The following is a 26694-nucleotide window of genomic DNA, read 5'->3' on the forward strand; positions in this document are numbered from 1 at the left end:
TTGCCTCTACAATTCTTTGTGTGTCTCTGTGTATACCTTGTCTTATTTTGTATGTTTGGGTATTATTTTGTCTTATTACTTTTGTGTTTATTTTTAGTTGATTTTTGGGTAGGCTTTATAATCTTAAGAAAGGGAAAGATAGAGTTCTAGAAAAAGCATAAACACGGATTTGTAGATAGGTTTGGGGTATTTATGTAGTTTTCAATGAGAAGAAAAAATATAACTGAAATATATTTTCTGTAATTTTATTTTTTAATTAAAGAAGTAAAACTTTAAATAGATAAATAACAAATGAGGCAGGAAAGAAATGAAGAAGACTTTGGATGGCAACCTCTAGTTTCTACAGTCACCTATACCAAAAGAAATCCACACTAAGTAAATACTAAATTTCTACAAATAACAGTAGATAATAAAAACACTACACTCACAAAAATAGAAAAAAAAATTATGGTTTATCAAGTAACATGGAGAAATTATCATTGCATTGCAATAAAATTTACTTAAAAATATGATAGTTTGGGGTTGGGGATTTAGCTCAGTGGTAGAGCACTTGCCTAGGAAGCTCAAGGCCCTGGGTTCGGTACCCAGCTCCGAAAATGAAAAATAAAAAAAATAAAAAATAATATGATAGTTTAATCTTGTATGTTTTAGAAAAGTTGGAAGGCATAAAAGGTTTGACCTTTCAGGCTTTTTTCGGTTTTAGAAAAGAGTTTAATTTAAGAAACAAGTCTATCTGTGGCATGGTCTTTATATTGAAAGCACAAATTCTTATTTTGTTCTTTTCATGGCTATTTATACACATCTTGGTGATTAATTTTGTTGTCAACTTGACAGGATCTAAAATCACCTAGGAGACAAACTTCAGGAAATATCTGTAATGTGGGTTCTGAATTTCATTGATTAATGGGGAAAGACTCCACCTATGTATAGGCAACATCAGCATTCACCTCTTTCTGCTTGCTGACAATAGAGGGTGGGTTACTAGCTGTGTATTATTACTTCTCCTGTGCGCTGTATCATGAACTCTAATCTCAAATAAGCCATTTATTTGTTAAGTAGTCTTTTTCAGATATTTTGGCATAAGAACAGGCAGAGGAAAAAAAGATATTTCATGTGTAATTTATCATAATTATACAGGTAGGATGTTAGAAAGAAAAATGGTCCTTTGTCCTCATGTCCAATGAAGACATTGGCATGTTGGATCCTTAGATAATGCCAATTTGGTCCTAAGAAATATTCCTTGGCCCTAAGGTAAGAACTATCTTTAATCTATTTCTAGATTATATTTGATATTAAAAACTACATTGGACCCACAGATAAGTTTACATACATCTATTCCTTGCCCTTGGTTTTATCTTCTCTGTAAAGTATGGCATGGGTATGTCTGAATATATGTTTCCTCTTTATGTGATAGAATCTTTAAATAGAAGAACCTAGCTTTATGATAACACATACTGCTCTTCTTTTTTTATCTTTATTAACTTGAGTACTTCTTATTTACCTTTCAATTGTTATTCCCCTTGCCGGTTTCTGGGTCCAAATCCCCCTAACCCCTCCCCGCCCCTTATATATGGGCTTCCCTCCCCATCCTCCTCCCAGTACCACCCTCCCCCCACAATCACGTTCACTAGGTATTCAGTCTTGACAGGACAAAGGGCTTCCCCTTCCACTGGTGCTCTTACAAGGCTATTCATTGCTACCTATGAGGTGGGATCCCAGGGTCAATTCATGTATAGTCTTAGGGTAATGGTTTAGTCACTGGAAGCTCTGGTTGGTTGGCATTGTTGTTCATATGGGGTCTCGAGCCCCTTCAAGCTCTTCCAGTCGTTTTTCTGATTCCTTCAATGTGGGTCCTGTTCTCAGTTCAGTGGTTTGCTGCTGGCATTCGCCTATGTATTTGCTGTATTCTGGCTGTGTCTCTCAGGAGAGATCTACATCCGGTTCCTGTCGGCCTGCACTTCTTTGTTTCATCCATCTTATCTAGTTTGGTGGCTGTATATGTATGGGCCACATATAGGGCAGGCTCTGAATGGGTGTTCCTTCTGGTTCCTTCTGTCCCTGTTCTAAACTTTGCCTCCCTATTCCCTCCCAAGGCTATTCTTGTTGCCCTTTTAAAGAAGGAGTGAACACATATTGCTGTTATTTTGTGTATTTGTGTGTGTGTGTGTGTGTGTGTGTGTGTGTGTGCGTGTGTGTAATATACATGATAATGTCTGGGTATGTTTACTGACAGAGGGCAGAGGAAGACATAATGCATCTTTCTCTACCACTCTTTCTTTTTCCCATGATACAGGGATACTGTGTCCCAACTTTTACAGACATATTAATAAATCTTTTTCCATAGCTACTCAATTTGAACACATTATTGTACGGGAATTCCCTTATATAATTGATTGACTAATAAAGATGAAAAGAAGCCAATCATTGAATGAGAAGGAGGAGGTGAATCTTCCAGGTCCTAGAAAGGAAAAGGGGACTAAGGAAGAAGAAACAGGCTTTAAACAGGGAGGCAAGAGGGAGAGGAGGCAGGATATAGACTGGGAACTGTTAGCCCTGGTAGCAGCCTCCCCCACAAGAAGATTTCTAACATAGAATAATTGGTGAGTTTAGAAGGATAGATTTCACACCTAGTGGTTGTGTCATCTGTTTATTTTAAACAAAGAGTACTGGTGTTTTCCATTCTAAGTGACCTAGATGAGCATGAGGGAAAGAACCTAGCCAGGCAGCATTCAGCTAGGGTTTTGAATGGAAAGAAAAGTCCAAGCTCCAGAGGAGAGGAAACCACTGGAGAGCCCAAGCTGGCAAGAATGCGCCCGGAATTGGCTATGGGTGGTGAACTGGCAAGAGAGTGATCTTGGAGATCAGGAGAGGTAGAGCTGGCATTTGTGAGAGAGGCGTTGCCTAGGAAAAACACACAGTCATGGATATCAGACTCTACCAGGATAGGAACAGACACCGCCAATGCCAATACATAGCTGACTTTAGCATGGGTTCATTTTTAAGCTACATGGCTACAATTACTCATAAACTCCAAAGCGTGTGAATAGTCCAATGGATATAGTAAGGTTTTTCACAATTTGGCTTAACATGTGTATCTTGTTCCATCAGCTATACTATAAAGAGTGTGTAAAAACAAATCTAGCTATAATCCCAGTAAGGAAAATATATATTATTTATTTGTTTTGATGAACATTCTTTTTTTTATGCCTTTTACATGTTTTGGTATGTCTTGACATAAATTCATATTAAAAAATGTTCATACCACAACTTTTGGTCTCAATTTCTCTTCTAGTTTTCTTTATGTGCTATGAAAAACATTAGAACTAAAAGCAACTTGGGAAGGAAAGAGTATTTCTAGATTAGACATTTAGGGAAAGGTTAAGTAGGTTCTTAAAACAGTAACAGTGGAGGATGGCTGCTTGGGGAGTCACTCTGGTTAGCTCAGGCTCATACTTCACTAACTTTGTAATACATCCTGAGTGAACCTTCAGTGGGATTGGTACCACCAATAATAGACTGAGTCTTTTAAATCAATTAGCAAAGCAGTCTCTTACAGACAGGATGTTGAAGACAGATTATTTCATTGAGATGTCTTTTTTTGGATGAATCTAGGTCATGTCAAAATGACAAGGCTAGGGAGGTCATATACTTCCTCTATGTACACAAATGCACACTATTAATAACTTTATTAATAACTATTACCCTACTTAGAAAATCTCATCATTAGCAATTTTCTGAGGAACCAACACAAGACAAGGGAATTATGGCATTGAACACACATACACACACACACACACACACACACACACACACACACGACTTGATAATAAAGAGACAAAGTTCTGATTTTTCTCTAGGAAGACACCACTGGATTATATAGAGCTGATTATTACATTTTATAAGCACAGTCAAATAAATTGGTTTTCCTGAAACTCGTAAAGTTACAGTCTGAACTTACTTACCAAATAGTTTACATACATGCTAGTTGTGTATCTGTGAGAATTGGCTACTGAAAAATGTCTAGGTTTCTTTTGGAGATCCTATCTGACATCAGTGTTGTTAGTGAGCTAATGATCATTAAGCCAATTTCAGCAACTAACCCAAATATTATAATATTTGAGATTTCAGAGTATTCAGGATATGTACCAGAGACAAAAATAAGTTTAATTTATTTAATATTTGTATGAAACAAGTTTTAAAAAGTTTTATTTTTTTTTACATTTATGGATACATATATATGGATGTGGACAGATAAGAGCAGTTGCTGAAAAAGTTCAAAAGTAGGCATTGGATTTTTCACAGTTGAAGTTGCAAACTGTTGCTATCCACTAACTGTGTTTGCTACAAACTAAACTAGAGTCCAGTGAAAAGCTGCAAGCACTGTCAACTACCAAGTGATCTCTCCACTTCTTATATAGTATACTTTCAATTATGACCTGAGGCATTATTAAATCTTTCACTGAAAATAGCATGAGCCTTTTTCTTACAGAGGAATCTTTGCTTAAACTTGTTTTTGACAAAATGTGTAACTATTCACATTTACAGTCCCCAAAATAGCCAAAAAGAAACAACACAAGAAAGAGCTTAAACAGCATGCATGTGCGGGCACGCAAACACAGACACACCCTGTTTCTCTCCCTTATACATTCAACCAATGTTGTGTTGAGACCATTGAGTGCAACCATTGATTGTAAAAGTTTAAATTCACAGAGGATGGAAGGAAGATGGAGGAAGACAAAGTTGATCCACATTCTGTGTGGCATTAAATAGCCCACAGATAGCTATGAATATCTTTTAAGGGATGGATAATTACAGGATAATTTGTCTTATCTAGTTCCAGAGGGAGAAGACTTCATCATGGCTAGGAAGTATCAAAGCAGGACGAAAACTGCAAGATCACATCTTGTAACAGAAATCCAGAGAAGACAGAGAGAACCAGAGTAAGCTGCCTCAGGCTCCTGTCACCATAGCCAGAGCTGCTCTGACTGGCCTGCATTCCCCTCCTCCATGAGTCCGGTGTCCTAACTGGCCACTACAAACAAACCATGGATAAGTTGATTTAGTCGAATATGTTGTCACAGCAATGATAAGAATAACGAATACCATCATCTCCCTGAAACGAGAAGTGCTGGCCACCTCAACAGATTCCTGACTTTTCACAAAGCATTCATTCACAAGAAAGAAGTGAGTCTCTGGTATCATCAAAAGACCAAAGCTGTTAAAACTCACTATTTGTGCAGTTTCCAGGGATGACAAGTTCAGGTTGAAAAGAGAGCATCAAAGGTAGTTATTCAAAAGCTCTTAATGTTGCACAAAGCCGTTTTCACTACAAAGCCTTAATTAAAAGTCGCCCCTTAATTATTTATGTGCCACCCAGTGCATTCCAATGATTTCCCTAGAAGTGGCAGCTAACCTTCTGCAGAGTAGGGAGCATTGCATACAGTGACTCTGTGACATTCATTCAGACTACTCCCTGGTTCTTCCTATCTGCCTTCAAATGCAGAGAAAGGTGAAAGCTCATGAGGACTCGGATGAGATTAAGAGCTAGGAAAGTGCTGGTATTTGGGGATATTCATTTAAGGCCCAGAGAAATGTAAAACTCTAAAGCTTTTGTTTGTTTGTATTGTTTTGTTTTTGTTTTTTGCTGTTTTAAAAGTCAGCTCACAGGAGAACAATCACGCTGAGACTCGAACAGATTTTAAAGAACTAATAACAACCCTGATGAAAGAAAAGTGATCAAGTTATCTAATGCATCCTCCTGGTGAGCAGACTGACTCTGAGATTGCAGGAGCAACTGTCTGGCAAACTCCAACCCGGGGCAGGTGAAATAAGAACACTTGACAGAGAAGTATCGCAATCTGGGCCATCTCCATAGCCCCCAAAGCAAAGAGCAAGGATACATGGGATTCTTATATTCCTAGCTCTTGGAGGGTGGAAGCAGGAGGAGCAAAGTGCTCAAGGTCATCTTTGGCTACATCAGTATGTTTGAGGCCAGACTGAGCTTGTAACACCTTATCTCAGAAAGCAAACATGCAAAGGAAAAATCCCAGAAAACAAACAAATGAGCCGCATAGGCACTCACAACACCTCCAGCATCCTGACATGACAGGAGAAATGAGCCGCATAGGCACTCACAACTCCTCCAGCATCCTGAAATCTTTCCACTTGGACATCTATGGCAGGAAAGCTACAGACCGTGAACTTTCACATTTTGATGAGCAGAGGGAAAAATTGAGGATGTATCCTGGTGTCCACGAAGCAGGTCAGCCAACATCTGTGCAGCTGCTAGTGGGAGGTGTTGGAAGAAGGCTTTGTGGGAAGCTCTGTGACCAGTGAGACTTAGGATAGGAAAACATCCAGTCTGTTAACCTGAATTTTGGATTCACAAATACAGAGTCAAAAAACAAAGAAAGAAAGAAAAGAAAAGGAAAAAAGAAAAAAAGAGGTCAGGTTCAGGGCTTTTGGTCTTTCAGTGACTTGAGTGCGGTCCTTGATCCCTTTGGAGTTGAGTTGTGTTCAGGGTGAAAGATATGGATCTATTTTCATTTCTCTGTATGCTGCTATTCACACCATCTGTCTGCCAATAAGCTGACTTTTTCCCCAGTGTGTAATTTTGTTTGCTTTGTCACAAACAAGGTGTTTTTACCTGTATGGAGTTACATCTGGATGTGAGTCTTCAATTCTATACATTGATCAATGTGTCTATTATTTCAATAATATGCTTTTTTTATTAATGTAAGCTTTTTAATATAACTTGAAATCTGGGAAAAGAAAGTTTAAATCTGCTGTAATGACATGTATTCTGAGTTTTCCTACAGTTTACCATACAAAGTTATCCCTTCAACCATTTCCATGGACATAAATATCAATAATTTATCAATTAAATTCAAATACATTCATTTAGTCAATTTCAGGTTAGTCTACCAAATCTACTGCAAGACCTCAACTCAAATATGAGGGATGATTCTACTACAAAAATCATAACTTTTTACAACTTATGGCATCTATAATTTATTATTTGAGTATGTGCTTAGACAATATCCCCTGTAAACTTAGCTTGACTTAAAACTCATGAACAATATAATGTAGCAGTTTGATCAAGTTCTTCCACACAGCGCCATGCTCTGAGAACTAAGACTCAGACTCAAGATATATTTACAAATACCTTGAGGCTCTTCTCTAACTAGATCACAATTTAGAATAACTGACTTATTTTAACCTACATTCTGTAACATGCCCACTTAACCATATTCAGGTACTAGGTGTCTCTCTCCTCACGTCTTCCAAGGTGTATCTCCTGCCGCATTCTATCTCAGAATTATGATTTCTCCTAGATTTCCCACTTCTTATTTACCACCTAAATAATAAGCCGTCAGATTTATTATTAACAAGTGCCATAGTCATATCGATATTAGATATTCTCTCAATAATCCCCCTTTTAAGTACAATAAATGTCTCTTTTTCTAATATAAATTGAATAAAATTATAAAAATTATAATAGTTATAAGGTGTGATATATATTTGCAATGTCAAGTCCATAGTATGTGGTAATTAAGAAAAATATCCTATTATCTATCCTGTCCTGGTGAGTTCAGAGTTCTGGATCTAAATCACATTTTATCCTAACTTGCATTAACAACCTAACACCATCTTTTTAGGTCTAATAAATCTTCTTAAATATAACAACTTAAGCTTTTATTGAGACTATGATTATCTTGTATTCAACCCCAACAGTCAACTAAGAAGAAATATTTCCTGACTAAGTAGGAAGTGCAGACAAACACTTTCAAAGTTTTAAAAATGGCAGACAGATGGCTGTGGAGACCACTTCAAAGTATTCTAAGACATTGGAGCACTGTCTTCAGCATTCTTGCTCAAAGTATCTGACAAACCTTATGTGAAGCAGGAATTACCAAGGATTTACTTACCCTGCATTGGCAAAGTTTGGCAATCAAGTTCCATGCATTTGTTTTCTTTTTGATTTCTTTTCTTTTCTGGATGGCGTTCTGTCTGCCGATTAAGTTTGGGCACTTTCTTTGCCCAGGGGCTAGCTTGCCACAAATGAAGACAGCTCTAAATGGAGTTTCTTTGGAGCTCATTATCATCTTCTTCTAAGTTTAATGAGGTACAGCTGGGACCTGATATGTTTTGAAAGACCCTCAGACCGAGGAGACTCTTGCTCCAATCCTGAGGACACCCAGCACCCCACAAACATGTGGGACTCAGTCTTGATGGAAAAACAAGAGGTTTACTTTGGGATACCAGTGCAATGGGGCTTGACATGGTCCTTACGCAGGAGGAATGTGAAGAGCCCAGACCAGCAGAAATATACAGCTTATATAATCATTTAAGGTTACACAGTTTAATTAGCTCAGCTAAGTTCATTATGAGAAAATTTTAAGATGGCAGCATTGAATCAGCACTCTGCTCATATTTTGACCTTATATTCAGGTTTGCTTACATTTTTATGTCAATCTTACTTTGTTAACATTATTCTTATTTTTGTATGCCTATGAAAGTGTTAGTATATGTATATTGATCTTATATACAAGACAGAATATAGTTTGTGGTGTTAGTGCTTCCCTTCCACCGTAGAAGAACTAGGAATCAATAAAAATGCCAGGTTTGGTGGCAAACATCTTACCTGTATGGTATACTGTTCTCAATGACAATTTCAATTAACTATTCGGCCTTCCTGATTTCGCACCAGAAACTAGATAAAGTCTGAATCACTAAATTCTTATACACACACCACCAAATGAAGAAGAATGAAACATAAATAATGAAAAAATAGTGACAGTGGTAAACTGCTAATTGTTGATGTGTGTTCTGTTGCTATGTATGATGTTAAATACTACCACAAAATCTGTTTGATCCCAGGGATGTGGAGATCCTCACATGCACCAACTGATGTTAATATAACGTTCCTCATTAGTTTAAAACTATTGTATGAATAAAGAGGCCTACAGTCTGTAGCTGAGCTGAAGAGAGGCAGGCAGAGCTGCAGTTCCTGGGCTTGAAGTCTGATGCAGAGACCATGAGGAGGAGATCAGAGAGAAGAAGAAAGAAGGAGATGCCATGAAGTAGATGGTTCATGAGAACATGGGCATGAGGGTTGCCATTTGGAGTAAGAGTAGCCTACCTGAATCATGGAAAGTTATATCTCAGAGTTATTGATAGGGTAGTAGACATAATAGAGAGCTGATATCTACCCAGCTTTAATGCTACTAAGTCGTACAATAAATATGAAGGTTTTGTGTCTTTTATTTGGGAACTAAATGATCTAAGGTGGTGTAGAAACCCCCAGATAATATTTATACTACAAGAAATAAGCGGGGTTGGGCATTTACCACTGGGTAGAGCACTTGCCTAGGAAGCACAAGGCCCTGGGTTCAGTCCCCAGCTCCAAAAAAAGAACCAAAAAAAAAAAAAAAAGAAAAAAGAAATAAGCACATGTCTGCTAAAAACAATTACATAATATCCATTTCGATAATATCATCTCACCCTACTATGCAGTGTGATACACTCATATAGTGAAATTTCCCAGTGACACTACAGCCAGGATCAACAGTTTTGAAACAAAAAAGAATCTCTTTCTCCTGCTGAGTTTTTCATTCACACTGCAGTGTAATATAATCCACTTTGACTAGTTGTAAACTTTGCTCTGCTAAAGCCAGAATTTTGGTAGTAAGAATTATTTTCAGAAATTCAATGTTTGATTTAAAAGTCAGAAAATAGTTTCCATAGACAAGTACTTTTATGTACAAAATGAATGTAACAGAATTTTTCCAGCCCTCTGAGACAACTAGTGTATATTGAGCACAGAATTGCTCAGTTGAATTAAAATGATTTTCATACTTGAAAGAGCTAAATAATTTATGTTACTTTCATTGTCTTTTGAGCTAATGATTTTCTTAGCAGAATTTTTTATTTCTAAAGAACTTGAGGAATGAAAACCTCATTCCAAATTTTCAGTGGAACATGCACACACACACACACACACACACACACACATCTGTGTATTCATGATTGCCTTTTTGATAAGAATACTTATCAAATATGTTTATAAGGTTGTAGATAATTGGATCAGCATCTATGAGCATTTACTGCTATTGCAGAGAACTGCAGTTGGCTCAGAGCACATATATCAGGCTGATTACAACTGCCTGTTTCAGGTACAAAGGATGTTATGCCTCTTCTTGGGTTCCAGGATATGTGTGATGAACTCATACAGGCACAGAAACACAGACACAAACACATGCATGCAAACTTTAACAAAAAATCTAATTAAAAAATGTATTCATAGTGCAGTAGAGTTTGCTCAGTGCTTCTGCCAAGCCTGCGGACCTGATAGTGCCCATGGTTTATCCCCATGAGCAACATGGAGGAATAGTAGAACTGAGTACAAGTTGTCCTCTGACCTCCAACAAACATGGTTTGGTTCAAGTGCATCCACACACATACAAATAAACAAATATAAGTATTACTTAAATTTTAATTTATACAAGCTAAAATTTGTAAAATATTTTAACACAAATGTTATTTTTTTTAATGAATACTATTTCTAGAAAATTCAAGTTCATGAACAGCTATAAGCATGCCAATCCCTACTATGTCTAAGTGGTTGTGAAGAAATCTGTAACTCGTGGTAACTATCTTAAGCTTGATAGTGTTCTATTCATATCTTATATTCTATATAAGGGGTAGTAGATTATTTGGTAAAGTGAATATCTGTCTAGACTGAGGACTTGAGTTTGATGCTACAAGAAAACATGTTAAAAACTTATGGATAGCGGACTCTCCCCCAACCCCCACAATTAGGTTTTTTGAGCTGTCCTAGAGATCTCACTTGCTTCCAGGTCAGCTGTCTCACAAATGACTATAACTACATTCCCAGGGAAATTGGATATTCTCTTCTAGTCTCAGATAGCACCATCTCACATATATATTAATTAAATTATGAAAGTACAAAATTGCTCTCTCCTCCAGCCAAGCAAGATGCCCAAAGGAAAGAAAGCCAAGGGGAAGAAGGTGGCCCCAGCCCTCACCGTGGTCAAGAAACAGGAGGCCAAAAACTTGGTCAATCCTTTGTTTGAGAAAAGGCCTAAGAACTTCGGCATTGGACAGGACATCCAGCCCAAAAGAGATCTCACATGCTTCGTCAATGGCCCTGCTACCTCAGGCTACAGCAAGAGGTATCCTCTATCAGCAGCTCAAAATATCTCCTGCCATCAACCAGTTCACCCAGGCCCTGGACAGGCAAACAGTGACTCAGCTGCTTAAGCTTGCCCACAAGTACAGGCCAGAGACAAAGCAGGAGAAGAAGCAAAGGCTGCTGGCCTATGCTGAGAAGAAAGCTGCTGGTAAAGGGGACATCTCAAATAAGAGACCACTTGTCCTAGGAGCAGGGGTCAATACAGTCACCACCTTGGTGGAGAACAAGAAGCCTCAGCTGGCGGTGATTGCCCATAATGTAGACCCCATTGATCTGGTGGTTTTCCTGCCAGCCCTTTTTTGAAAGATGGGGGTGCCCTACTGCATCATCAAAGGAAAAGCCAGTCTGGGGCGCCTGGTCCACAGGAAGACATGCACCACTATTGTCTTCACACAGGTTAACTCGGAAGACAAGGGTGCTCTGGCTAAGCTGGTGGAAGCTATTAGGACCAATTATAATGACAGATATGACAAGATCCGCTGCCACTGGGGAGGCAACGTCCTGGGTCCTAAGTCTGTGACTCGCATTGCCAAGTTGGAAAAGGTAAAGACAAAGGAACTCGACACTAAACTGGGTTAAATATACACTTAAGTTTTCTGTACTTAAATATAATTACAAAATTTTTTAAAAGTACAAAATTAAATACAGAAGTGGTGATACATTCTTGCAAGCTCAGAGGGGAAGAAATCTGTGATCTATGTCTCAGTGGTCACTCAAGCATATTTGGTTAATTCGATGTGGAAGATGAGACACTGCCTCAAGAATTTTTTGCTAGATGATTTGACTTACATATATCTTCGGTCTTGGTTTAAATTAGTATATCAATGTGGTAGAATTCAGTTATCCAAATGGATGCCCTTCCCATTGCTGCCATGATCCTTCCTTTCTGTAGCTATGGTACAGGTGACATTTGTTCTTCACTAAAGTGCCGTCTGTGCAAAACTGAGAATCAGTAAAGAAACTAGTGCAGATTTACAACATTAGAGAAAATATTTCTAAATATATCATGAACAGGAAAAGATCCATTTTTCCAAATCATTAATTCTCATGAATAAAGAGAATGTTAGCATGGCTGATTTATGGAGAAATCTTTCCCCAACTGAACAGAAGTGTATGTGTGCCTAAAATTTTCTTTCCACAGAGATGTGTGATGAATTTGCTGTTCTGCATCACCAGAAACTGAGGAATTCTATTTTTTTTTAGACTGGCATCAAGGTTTATTTTTATTTTTTTAAAGATTTATTTGTTTATTTTATAAGTACTCTGCTGCTGTCTTCAGACATACCAGAAGAGGGAATCATATCAGATTACAGATGGCTGTGAGCCACCATGTGATTGCTGGGAATTGAACTCAGGACCTCTGGAAGAGCAGTCAGTGCTCTTAACCACTAAGCCATCTCTCCAGCCCTTATTTTTTTTAATACAAAATGACAAAACCTTTTTAATAGCCAACCCATCTTAAAAATAAAGCAGGACATTATTTTACTGGGTTTCTTTTTTTTCTTCCATCTTTATTAACTTGAGTATTTCTTATTTACATTTTGATTGTTATTCCCCTTCCCCGTTTCCGGGCCAACATCTCCCTAACCCCACCTCTCCCCTTCTATATGGGTGTTCCCCTCCCCATCCTCCCCCGAGTACCACCCTCCCTCTAACAATCACCTTAACTTGGGGTTCAGTCTTGGCAGGAACAAGGGCTTCCCCTTCCACTGGTGCTCTTACTAGGCTATTCATTGCTACCTATGAGGATGAAGCCAAGGGTCAGTCAAGGTATAGTCTTTGGGTAGTGGCTTAGTCCCTAGAAGCTCTGGTTGATTGGCATTGTTGTTTACATGGGGTCTCGAACCCCTTCAAGCTCTTCAGGTCCTTTCTCTGATTCCTTCAAATGGGGTACCGTCTCTCAGTTCAGTGGTTTGCTGCTGTCATTCGCCTATGTATTTGCTGTATTGTGGCTGTGTCTCTCAGGAGAGATCTACATCCAGTTCCTGTCGGCCTCCACTTCTTTGCGTCATCCATCTTATCTAACTGGGTGGCTGTATATGTATGGGCCACATATGGGGAAGGCTCTGAATGGGTGTTCCTTCTGCCTCTGTTCTAATCTTTGCCTTCCTATTCTCTCCCAAGGGGAACCCCTTTTACAGAAGAAGTGAAGCATTTGCATTTAGGTCATCCTTCTTGAGTTTCATGTGTTCTGTGCATCTAGGGTAATTCAAGCATTTGGGCTAATATCCACTTATCAATGATTGCATACCATGTGTCTTTTTCTGTGACTGGGTTACCTCACTCAGGATGATATTTTCCACTTCCATCCATTTGCCTATGAATTTCATAAAGTCATTGTTTTTGATAGGTGAGTAATATTCCATTGTGTAGATGTACCACATTTTCTGTATCCATTCCTCTGTTGAAGGGCATCTGGGTTCTTTCCAGTTTCTGGCTATTATAAATAAGGCTGCTATGAAAATAGTGGAGCATGTGTTTTTGTTATACATTGGGGCATCATTGAGGTATACCTGGGTCCTCAGGTAGTTCGATGTCCAATTTTCAGAGGAATCTTCAGAATGATTTCCAGAATTGTTGTACCAGTCTGCAATCCCACCAACAATGGAGGGGTTTTCCTCTTTCTCCACATCTTCGCCAGCATTTCCTGTCACCTGAGTTTTTGATCTTAGTCATTCTGACTGGTGTGAGGTGAAATCTCAGGGTTGTTTTGATTTGCATTTCCCTTATGACTAAAGATGTTGAACATTTCTTTAGGTGTTTCTCAGGCATTTGGCATTCCTCAGCTGTGAATTCTTTGTTTAGCTCTGAACCCCATTTTTTTTCTTTTTTTCTTTTTTTCGGAGCTGAGGACTGAACCCAGGGCCTTGCAGTTACTAGGCAAGTGCTCTACCACTGAGCTAAATCCTCAACCTCTGAACCCCATCTTTTAATAGGGTTATTTGTTTCCCTGCAGTCTAACTTCTTGAGTTCTTTGTATATTTTGGATATAAGCCCTCTATCAGTTGTAGGATTGGTAAAGATCTTTCCCCAATCTGTTGGTTGCTGCTTTGTCCTAAAAACAATGTCCTTTGCCTGACAGAAACTTTGCAGTTTTATGAGATCCCATTTGTCAATTCTTGATCTTAGAGCATAAGCCATTGGTGTATTGTTCAGGAAATTTTCTCCAGTGCCCATGTATTCGAGATGTATTCAGCTTTTTCTTCTATTAGTTTGAGTGTATCTGGTTTGATGTGGAGGTCCTTGATCCACTTGGACTTAACCTTTGTACAGGCTTATAAGTATGGATCTTTCTGCATTCTTCTACATGCTGACCTCCAGTTCAACCATCATCATTTGCTGAAAATGCTATCTTTTTTCCATTGGATGGTTTAGGCTCCCTTGTCAAAAATCAAGTTACCATAGGTGTGTGAATTCATTTCTGGGTCATCGATTCTATTCCACTGGTCTATCCATCTGTCTCTCTACTGATATAATCCAGTTTTGGTGTTTTTTGTTTTTTGTTTTTTGTTTTTTTTTTGTTTTTGTTTTTTTGTTTTTTTGTTTTTTTCTTTTTTTGGTTTTTTGTTTTTGTTTTTTGTTTTTTTGTTTTTTGTTTTGGATCTGAGGACTGAACCCAGGGCCTTGGGCTTGCTAGGCAAACACTCTACCACTGAGCTAAATCCTCAACTCCATCATGCAGTTTTTTATCACTATTGCTCTGTAATACTGTTTGAGTTCAGGGATAGTGATTCCCTCGGAAGTCCTTTTATTGTTGAGGATAGTTTTAGCTATCCTGGGTTTTTTGTTATTCCAGATGAATTTGCAAATTGTTCTGTCTAACCCTCTGAAGAATTGAATTGGTATTTTGATTGGGATTGCATTGAATCTGTAGATCACTTTTGGTAAAATGGCCATTTTTACTATATTAATCCTGCCAATCCATGAGCTTGGGAGATCTTTCCATCTTCTGAGATCTTCTTCAATTTCTTTCTTCAGATACTTGAAGTTCTTATCACACAGGTCTTTCTCTTGCTTGGTTAAAGTCACACCGAAGTATTTTATATTATTTGTGACTACTATGAAGGGTGTCGTTTCCCTAATTAATTTCTCGGCTTGTTTCTCTTTTGTTTAGAGGAAGGCTACTGATTTATTTGAGTTTATTTTATACTCAGCCACTTTGCTGAAATTGTTTATCAGCTTTAGCAGTTCTCTGGTGGAACTTTTGGAATCACTTAAGTATACAAACATATTGTCTGCAAATTGTGATATTTTGACTTCTTCCTTTCCAATCCGTATACCTTTGATCTTCTCTTGTTGTCTGATTGCTCTGGCTAGGATTTCGAGAACTATATTGAATATGTAGGGAGAGAGTGGGCAGCCTTGTCTAGTCCCTGATTTTAGTGGGATTGCTTCAAGTTTCTCTCCATTTAGTTTAATGTTAGCTACTAGTTTGCTGTAATGGCTTTTACTAATTTTAGGTATGGGCCTTGAATTCCTATTCTTTTCAGGACTTTTATCATGAAGGGGTGTTGAATTCTGTCAAATGCTTTCTCTGCATCTAATGAAATGATCGTGTGGTTTCCTCCTTTCAGTTTGTTTATATAAAGGATTACATTGTTGGTTTTCTGTATATTAAACCATCCCTGCATGCCTGGGATGAAGCCTACTTGATCATGGTGGATGATCGTTTTGATGTGCTCTTGGATTCAGTTTGCCAGAATTTTATTGAGTATTTTAGCGTCAATATTCATAAGGGAAATTGGTCTGAAGTTCTCTTTCTTCGTTGGTTCTTTGTGTGGTTTGGGCATAAGAGTAACTGTGGCTTCATAGAAGGAATTCAGTAGCACTCTATCTGTTTCAATTTTGTGGAGTAGTTTGGATAGTACTGATATGAGGTCTTCTATGAAGGTCTGATAGAATTTTGCACTGAACCCATCTGGACCTGGGCTGTTTTTGGTTGGGAGACCTTTATTGACTGCTTCTATTTCTTTTGGAGTTATGGGGTTGTTTAAATGGTTTATCTTTTCCTGATTTAACTTCAGTACCTGTTATCTGTCTAGCAAATTGTCCATTTCCTGCAGATTTTCAAGTTTTGTTGAACATAGGCTTTTGTAGTAGGATCTGATGATTTTTGAATTTCCTCTGATTCTGTAGTTATGTCTCTGTTTTCATTTCTGATTTTGTTAATTTGGACACACTCTCTGTGTCCTCTTGTTAGTCTAGCTAAGGGTTTATCTATCTTGTTGATTTTCTCCAAGAACCAACTTTTGGTTCTGTTGATTTTCTGTATGGTCCTTTTTGTTTCTACTTGGTTTATTTCAGCTCTGAGTTTGATTATTTCCTGCCTTCTACTTCTCCTGGGTGTATTTGCTTCTTTTTATTCTAGAGCTTTTAGGTGTGCTTTCAAGCTGCTGATATATGCTCTCTCCTGTTCCTTCCTGCAGGCACTCAGAGCTATGAGTATTCCTCTTAGCACAGGTTTCATTGTGTCCCATAAGTTTGGGTATGCTGTACTTTCATTTTCATTAAATTCTAAGAAGTCTTTGATTTCTTTCTTTATTTCTCCCTTGACCAGGTTATCATTGAATAGATCATTGTTCAATTGCATGTATATGTGGGCGTTCTTCCCTTATTGTTATTGAAGACTGGCTTTATCCCGTGGTGGTCTGATAGGATGCATGGTATTATTTCTATATTTCTGTATCTGTTGAGGCCTGTTTTATGACCAATTATATGGTCAATTTTGGATAAAGTACCAATTTTGGAGGCAGTGAGAGGAAGGTATATCCTTTGGTGTTAGGATAGAATGTTCTGTAAATATCTGTTAAGTCGATTTGATTCATGACTTCTCTTAGTCTGTCTATGTCTCTGTTTAATTTCTGTTTCCATGATCTGTCCATTTATGAGACAGATTTATGGGGTGTTAAAATCTCCTACTATTATTGTGTGGGGTACAATGTGTGCTTTGAGCTTTAGTAAGGTTCCTTTTATGTACATAAGCGCCCTTGTATTTGGAGAATTTAGGATTGAGAATTCATCTTGGTGGATTTTTCCTTTGATGAATATGAAGTGTTCTTCCTTATCTTTTTTGGTGACTTTCAGTTGAAAATCGATTTTATTCGATATTAGAATGGCTACTCCAGCTTGCTTCTTCAGACCATTTGCTTGGAAATTTGTTTTCCAGCCTTTCACTCTGAGGTAGTGTCTGTCTTTGTCTCTGAGGTGTGTTTCCTGTAGGCAGCAGAATGCAGGGTCCTCGTTGAGTATCCAGTTTGTTAATCTATGTCTTTTTATTGGGGAGTTGAGACCGTTGATCTTGAGAGATAATAAGAAATAGTGATTATTGCTTCCTGTTATTTTCATATTTCGATGTGAGATTATGTTTGTGTGCTTTTCTTCTCTTTGTTTTGTTGCCAAGACGATTAGTTTCTTGCTTTTCCTAGGGTGTAGCTTGCCTCCTTATGTTGGGCTTTACCATTCATTATCCTTTGTAGGGCTGGATTTGGAGAAAGATATTGTGTAAATTTGGTTTTGTCATGGAATATCTTGGTTTCTCCATCTATGTTAATTGAGAATTATGCTGGATACAGTAACCTGGGCTGGCATTTGTGTTTTCATAGGGTCTGTATGACATCTGTCCAGGATCTTCTGGCTTTCATAGTCTCTGGTGAGAAATCTGGTGTGATTCTGATAGGTCTGCCTTTATATGTTACTTGACCTTTTTCCCTTACTGCTTTTATTATTCTTTCTTTATTTTCTGTATTTGGTGTTTTGACTATTATGTGACAGGAGGATTTTCTTTTCTGGTCCAATCTATTTGGAGTACTGTAGGCTTCTTATATGTTTATGGGCATCTGTTTCTATAGGTAAGGGAGGTTTTCTTCTATGATTTTGTTGAAGATATTTGCTGATCCTTTGAGCTGGGAGTCTTCACTCTCTTCTATACCTATTATCCTTTGGTTTGATCTTCTTGTTGAGTCCTGGATTTCCTGTATGTTTTGGACCAGTAGATTTTTCTGTTTTACATTATCTTTGACTGTTGTGTTGATGATTTCTATGGAATCTTCTGCTCCTGAGATTCTCTCTTCTATCTCTTGTATTCTGTTGGTGATGCTTGTATCTATGGCTCCTTGTCTCTTCCTTTGGTTTTCTATATCCAGGGTTGTTTCCCTTTTTGCTTTCTTTATTGCTTCTATTTCCATTTTTAATTCCTTCACCTGTTTGATTGTGTTTTCCTGGAATTCTTTTGGGGATTTTGTGATTCCTCTCTATAGGCGTCTACTTGTTTATTTATGTTTTCCTGTGTTTCTCTAAGGGAGTTCTTTATGTCTTTCTTGAAGTCCTCCAGCATCATGATCAAATGTGATTTTAAATCTAGATCTTGCTTTTCTGGTGTGTTTGGATATTCAGTGTTTGCTTTGGTGGGAGAATTGGGCTCTGATGATGCCATGTAGTCTTGGTTTCTGTTGCTTGGGTTCCTGAGCTTGCCTCTCACCATCAGGTTGTCTCTGGAGATACCTTGTTCTCCTAGTTCTGACAGTGGCTAGACTGTCCTAAGGGCCTGTGTGTCAGGAGTGCTGTAGACCTGTTTTCTTTCAGCCAGTTATGGGTACAGAGTGTTCTGCTTTCGGGCCTGTAGTCTTTCCTGTCTACTGGTCTTCGGCCGTTCATGTGGGCCTATGGCCAGAGTTCACCAGGCAGGCCGCTTGGAGCAGAAAAGTCAGTCTTACCTGTGGTCCTGCAGATTGGTTGCTTTTGAGCTCTCCGTGAGAGCGGCAACCAGTAGGGCCTGCACTGCCTTATCCAGGAGGCCCCCTGCACCGGGGTCCCAGATGGCATTTAGGTGTTTTTCTCTGGAGTAAGAAATGTGGGCAGAATGCACAGACTTCTGGCCTCCCAGGAGTGTCTGCCCCTCTGAAGGTTTAGCTTTCCCTCCCACGGGATTTGGGTGCAGAGAACTGTTGGCCGGGTCCCTTCAGGTCCAGGTGGTGTCTGGCCTGCAGGGGACCTGCCACTCGAGTGCGAGAGGCATATTTTTTTTGAAGTGTGAATGGCAAAATAAAATCGACAAGTTGAAAATAAAATGTCAGAAATAAAAATCAATAATGTTTCATAACCATATGAACACATTATATGGGATATAATGTAAATTATTGAGATTTAGCAACCTACATAGGTAACACATCTGGAAAAAATAAGAATAGAAGATTTGACCCAAATATCAAGACTTCATAATTTTGTCTTGCTAAGTAAAGCTTATAATACTTATGATTAATGACTAATGACTTAATCCATATCTAAGGAAGAAGATGAGGCAGATGACCAGCCTGCTCCCTCTCATATCCCACAAATTTCCCAGGAATACTGCCCTAGCCAGTGATACCGGAAGATTGCTCTAACCAGGGACACAGGATGCTTGCACTATCCAAGTTCAAAGGAGCCCCTCCCCTTCATTGAGAGACAGCACTTCTTGTCTTCCAGGAGGCCTGCTCTAACCCATGTCACAGAGCTCTCCAAGGAGGCCATCTCTAGTCACAGACACCCAGCCCAGTTAACACCAGAGGTGACCAGGTGGCAAGCAACAGAAGCCAATGTAATTTGACAACAATGAAACCCAGCTCTCCCACCACAGCAAGCCTTAAATACCCTAACATAGGTGAAAAGCAATATACTGACATAAAATTCCATTCCATTATATTGATAGAGGCCTTCAAGAAGAATACAAATAATATCCTTAAAGAAATATAGGAAACACAGGCATAGAGGTAGAAAATGCCTACCAATGAAACAGTCCTCTGCTGCTGGGGGGATTGAAAACTGGTACAAACTCTCTGGCAATCAATCTGGTGATTCCTGAGAAAACTGGAAATGGTTCTTCCTGAAGAGCCAGCTATACTACTCCTGTATATATACCCAAAAGATGCTACACCATATTTCATGGACATGTACTCCATTATGTTACAGCCTATGTTTACCTTATTTATAATAGTCAGAACCTGGAAGCTTACAGATGTCCCTCAACTGAAGAATATGTACAGAAAATGTGACTCATTTGCATAATGGAACACTATTCAGCTAATAAAAACAAGGATATCATGAATTTGCAGGCAAATGGATGGAACTAGAAAATATCATCCTGATTAAGGTAACCCAGACCAAAAAGAACATGGGTATATACTCACTGATAAGTGAAAATTAAACAAAAAGTACAGAATATCCAGGATATGACCCATAGACACTAAAAGTTTAAGGAAAAAAAAAGGGAGGTGGAAGGGGACAGGATCAGGTTTGGGGAGAGGGGAGAAAGAGAAAATCCCAGAGGACCAGGAGAATAAATGAAAATATCCAGTTTCTGGCAGTTGAAGGTTGGGAGTGGGTGCTTCTAGAAAGTTCCAGAGACCTGGGATATGAGAGACTCCTGGGACTAAATGTGAGTGATCTTAGTCAAAATATGCAACAGTGTGGAGAGGGAACTCAAAGAGTAAACCTCCAGTAGATAGAGTGGGTCCCAAGTGAAGGGAAGTGGTTACCAACCCACAGTCAAAATTTCTGATCCAGTATTGTTCCTATCTAAAAGAATTACAAGGACAAAAATTTAGAAGAGACTGAAGGAAAGGCTGTAAAGTGATCAGCCCAAGTTGGAGTCCATCTTGTATTGGGGTTGGGGGGCAGCAAGGCCTGAGACAATTACTGATCTTACACACAGGAGTCTAGCATGGCTGACCTCTGAAAGGCATTACCAGAAGCTGACTGAGACAGATTCAGACACCCAACCATTGGACAGAAGTCAGGGACTGCTATGGAGGTATTAAGGGAAGGAGTGAAGGAGCTGAAGGGGAGGGCAACCCCATAGGAAGAACAGTAGGTCAAGTAACCCAGACCCTTGGGAACACTCAGGGACTGAGCCACCAACCAGGAGCATACACAAGCTGGACAATGGCTTCCAGCACATACATAATATTGTCTAATCTTGTCTTAGTGAGAGAGGATGCACCTAATTCTGGAGAGACTTGAGGGCCCAGGGAAAGGAGATATCTGGGAGGTGGGGAGCACACTCTTTGAGGCAAGGGAGAGGGAGAGTGTGATGAGTAACTGGGGAAGGTGGGATTGGGAGGAGAGGGTAATAAATGGATTGTATATAAATGAAATATTAAATAAAGATGAATGTGATTTGCTGTTTGATGTGTATGAAAAAGAATCCATGTGTTTCTTGTTATCAATTAAGTTTTATTGTTTAATATGTGTACAATGTTGTTAGGAGGTACAGGATGATATTTCTATACATGTTCAAACTGTGTAATTAAATAACTATCCAATTTTCTTATCTGACAGTGTAAGGAAGTGGAATAAGATGGCTTTCCTGGTAAAGGCATTTACCACTAACCTGATTACCTGAGATTGATCTCTGGACCTGAGAGGAATGAATGCTGCAAGTTGTCCTCTGATCTCTACATTCTCATGGTTGCATTTGTGTACCTACCTCCACAAAACACAATAAACAGATGAGATGTTTAAGATGGAGATCATACTTCTGTGTTATAAAGCAAAATTCCTAAAACACTGCTTGGTATATGACAATCTCTGATCCTTGGCAATACCTCTCCTTTAGGAATGTCTTCTGCTATATCTCCACACAGGAAAGGCAAAAGTATGTGATGAAGATGTGAAAAAATAAATCAAATCTGTCTCTGTGACTCGGCTGCTCTCTAATTCTCAACATGGTATAGAACAGCTCTTCTCATTTCATAATGTATTTAATTCATGTTGAAATTATGCTAGTAAAATTTGAGATATACAAATACTGGGGGATGATAATGTAATCATTAATATTAATTGCCATGTATGACAGGATCTAGAGTCACTTAGGAAACAAATCCCAGACAATGACTCTAAGGGAGATTTATGACTGTCCTAACTAAGGTGAGAATACTCTGAATGTGGACTGCACGATTCAATGGGCTGCAGTCATGAATAGAATAAAAAGGAGAAAGCTGAGCCGAGCACAGCATTCATTTCTCTGCTTGTAATGCAATGTTAAGATGAGTTTCACACAGTTTGTAGTCATGTCCTCCCTGTTAAATAGATAATGTCTTCAAAGTGAGAGGCAAAATAAACCTTTTATTCATCAAGTTTTCTAAGAGGCTATGATTTGGGAAGAATACCCCACACTCAAATGATATGCAACAGGAAAGAGTGTTTATTCTGTAGATAACCTGCCAGCAGGGCGGGGGATCTACCATTCATCAGAATGGAAGACAAAGGTATGGAAATTTCAGGGTCAATTTTAAGTCTGTTAGGGTAGGAATGGGTGACTTTTATCTTTCATTCCTATTACTGATTAGCTCTATCTCCTGGAGTATGGCTGCCTTTGTGATTGGTTAAAGCACTGAAGGATTTGGGGATTTTGCTACTTAATTATACTTGTCTCAGGCTAGCTGGTGGGTCAGCTTTTACAGCTTCTGATTGGTTGCCCATGAGGTTGGCTCAGACTAGGTGATAAGGCATCTTCCTGATTGGCTGCCAGCAAGTGGTATTTTTTCCTGGAATTGACTGTTTTCAGTCTTTTCCAGTTCTTGGAAACATAAATTTAGGGCTATTCTCCAAAACTGTTGGTTTTCAGCCTGTCATGGAGTAAGCCTGAGTCTGGTTCACACAGTCCTCTCAGCTTCTTTCATCGGATATTTTCTTACATCAATAAAAAAAATAACTAATATTGGTAGTAATTAGGTTTACTCATTTCTACATTGAGAATGTCTTAAAGGTTAACATGAAGATGGACAAGAGTTCAACTACTAATACTGGGCTGGAATGAGGGAAGAGAAAAGGTGACAATGAAAAAGATCCAGAAATGTTGATAAAGAGAATTAATTTTATATTCCTGGGTTTTGCCTTTTTATCTGCAGCTTGAGATGTCTCCTACTAGAGAACATATAGACTTCAGCCTAGTATTCCTATAGACTTAATATTTCACTATAGAAGAAACTTGTTTAAAAACTGAGAGATGACATGGTAAAGTGTACTGTGAAAATGTAAGAACCTGAGTTCTTATTTTTATCATCCATATGAAAAATCTAAACTTGTGGTGTTGTTTTTCTATTTTATGAGAGACAGGGTTGAGAAGACACACAAACGGGATTTCTGAATCTTGCTGGTTAGCCAGTATAGGAGATTTAGTTAAGCTCCAGAATCTCCCCCGAGAGACAAATTCAAAACAATAAGGTAGACAGCTGGAAACATAACCCAGGTGAAAGGTCAGTTATTAGACTGACAAATGACAGAAGAGAACCAACTCATGCTAGTTGTTCCCAGACTTTCACATGTGCTTTGTAGAATTTGAACGTGCGAGAACAAGCACACACACACACACACACACACACACATACTTACTCACAAAAGTCTACACAGACAAGATATGAACAGAATTTCAAAAATTAATAGAACCTTCAAAGTATTGAAAAACATAAGCTGGAGAAATAATTGAAGAAGAAAACTGACATGAACCTTTGTCCTCTGCAAGTACACATTTGGTACATTGAACCTGCATACAGAAGTGTGTATGCCTGTACACAATATACATACACACAAACACTCTCAAATAAACGCACCACAATCCATTCTTGACTATACTAGTGTCACTATGCATCTATTATCCCATTGGCTCTCCTCCTGCTTACTCTTCTGTGTCATAGCTGGCAAGGACTAAACCTACCTACCTCCTCTGCATTTCTTTCCTTACCAATCCTTTTTACTCTCATTTTCCACTTGTCTTCTCTTTTCACCTTTTGTTCTGCCGTTTGCAGAAACATACTGAATGTTTTCTTATACAAACTTAAAGGAAAACTCTTATTACTCTATTGAGCTTTCTGCCACATTTCAAATTCTAGCAATGAGATTCTTTGTGGATTTGTAAACTTTTTATTGTCATATTTATATTTGAAGTACATTATTACTTATTTATTCATGTGTCACTTCTTTGCTGGATGAATTTGAAGTAGGATGAAATACAAGTCATATATAATAAAGCTAATGCAACTGGAATGTATTTTAAAATTTCAGAATCTGATATATCTAATGACAAATAAAGAATGTCTAGGAATCCACATATAGTTACCATTGCTCCCTGGAACTCACATGTTGTTACATTCAAGTTTCTCATCATAGAAAATACAGCAGTCAATCAAGCAAAAATGATTGCATTCTAGTCTGGAAGTGTATTGAATATAAGTTTGTTATATAAAAACACTGATAGGGAGTATTGCAGATGATAATAACACAATGATAACCTATTTTGACTTAATGTGTAATTGGTTCCCAGTTATTGAAATTTTAGTGCTTAAAGTTTTTCAAAATATATTCTGTTTATGTCACTGAAGACATGTCTGTCAATATCAAGATATATTGCCCATATCTTATAGTGGATTTTCAGATCTTGAAGCTGAAAAACATATGCTTTTGATATGAATCTTGACACATAGTCACCATGAAAAGCTTAATCAGAGAAAGGTGGAACATACCTATAATCCCAGGAGAGAGAGGTAATCAGATCTCTGATCAAGGTCAGCCTGAGACAGATCAAGTTTCAAGTAAAGAACACCATAGATCCAGATGTTGTGGTACACACTTTAATCTGGGAAAGATTTTCTGCTGGAGGCATACATAAGGTCAGTGAAAGAAGGAACGTTTCCTTTTTCTATGCAACTGCTTGCAGTTACTTGCTAGCATTCTTTCCAAACTTCTTGCCCAGCAGAATTTAGGGTTGCAGAGACAACATTTAGTGGGCTACTAGGAGTGGTAGTGAATGTGCTTTTCCACCTCTTGATTCCTGGACCCATAGATCCTGTCTGTGGGAGAAACTGCACCATATATATGATGCTGATTCAAAGCATAGACTCCCTTGTGAAGAAACGTGCCCCAGATTTCCATGCTGTTTCCATCTAATTGGAGTACAAAGAAGCTGTGTTCCAGAGATGTTCAAGGTTGTATCTCCTGCTGCAGCTGGACTTGTAATGTGTAAGAATCACCACCGAAGTATTGGATTTAAAGGTATGAAGGGGTCATGAGATCACATGACGCTTGGCACTATGAGAGTGTAGGGATGGCCACTGTTGAAGGAACAGCCTTAGTAACAGTTGAGGTCTCAGGAATGAAGGGACCATGAAAAGAATTTGAGGCTTAGCATCATGAAGAGAGTCTATGAGAGACTACTGGTGAAACCTGATTGTAGGTGAAGACCCCAGCATATTGGAGATTCCAGAACCATGGGATGATCACCAAGAAAAGCATCAGGGAATTAGAGTCAATAAGAGCTTAGAGTGCTACAGAGGACAGAGCTAGAGAAGTGGCAAAACCCTTTGGAGGAGCCCAGAAAATCATGTGTGGATCCTAGACATTCGAACAAGGTGCTGTAAAGGTTAAGTTGTCTTGGATGCCACAAGATGTTAGAGATACCAGAGTCATAGACAAACTGCTGAAGAAAGTTTGCAACAGGGAATGGAAGAACAGAGAACGAAGAAGTTTCTTGCTATTAAATGCAGGATCTGGCAATAGAAGTGAACAAGGATGGAAAGATTCAGAAATCTGATGATTGCTTTGGCTTTGACACCAGACATGGAGATGCACAGTTTGGAGTTTGCTCAGGTTGATTTTCATCTTGTTTCATCCAGTGTTTTCTTACCATGACATTTTGGAATGATAACGTATATCCTGCATGATATTGGGAGTATGTGGTCTGCTTTTTTTTTTATTTGATTTTTAAGGGATTACAGTTTAGAGATTACCTAATCTTAGAAGAAACATTGAACTTGAATTCCTAACATTGGAGAAACTCTTATAGACTATGGGGACTGTAAAGTTGGAATAATGTATTTTGCATTGTGCTGTGCCTAGGTATGACCTCTATAGAGTCATGTATTTGAACTGTCCTATTGTAACCAGGGAGTAGAATGTGGTTTGAATATATTTGGCAAATTGGAAGTGGTACTTGTTGGAGGAAATGTGTCACTGTGGGCATGGGCTTTGAGACCCTCTTTCTAGCCAGGTAAGAACCAGTCATCTCCTGCTTGCCTTTGAAATAAGATATCACAATTTCAACTCCTCTAGCACCATGCTTTCTGCTTTGATGATAATGGACTGAACCCCTGAACCTGTAAAGCAAGCCCCAATTAAATGCTATCCTTTAAAATATTCACGTAGGTCATGGTGTCTCTTCACAGTAATGAAAACCCTAACTAAGACAATGGTGTAGTAAATGCTGCTTTCACAAAGATTAGTTCTCAAAATGGAGCAACATGTCCCATTGGAGGCCTTCAGAGGTTTGTAGTTCAAGACATTGGAACTACTCGTGGGTTTGTTGAGCAGAAACGGATAGGAAAAAAAAAAACATGACGCATACTGCTATCCCTGGAATTTCAAAACTCTCTCACACATGTGACTTCACATGATTGAAGCTAAGATGGATATTGGCATTTCACTAACTTCAGTACTAAGTATAGGGTCTG

The 26694-nt window shown here is 38.6% G+C and overlaps 1 protein-coding gene across 1 annotated transcript; it reads left to right on the forward strand.

Annotated features, from left to right (window-relative positions):
* The first annotated feature begins 11164 nt into the window (after positions 1-11164).
* On the forward strand, positions 11165-11518 carry LOC147995928 (large ribosomal subunit protein eL8-like). The gene has a single exon (XM_087638826.1). The coding sequence runs from the start codon at positions 11165-11167 to the stop codon at positions 11516-11518; it is 354 nt and encodes a 117-aa protein (XP_087494952.1).
* The last annotated feature ends 15176 nt before the right edge of the window (positions 11519-26694 follow it).

The sequence above is a fragment of the Rattus norvegicus genome, chromosome 2, assembly GCF_021556685.1.
Source record: "Rattus norvegicus strain SHRSP/BbbUtx chromosome 2, alternate assembly SHRSP_T2T, whole genome shotgun sequence".
Classification (NCBI taxonomy): domain Eukaryota; kingdom Metazoa; phylum Chordata; class Mammalia; order Rodentia; family Muridae; genus Rattus; species Rattus norvegicus.

Bases quoted from the DNA above. Each gene is read 5' to 3' on its own strand.
- LOC147995928 (XM_087638826.1), top strand. From the start codon at position 11,165: ATGGCCCTGCTACCTCAGGCTACAGCAAGAGGTATCCTCTATCAGCAG.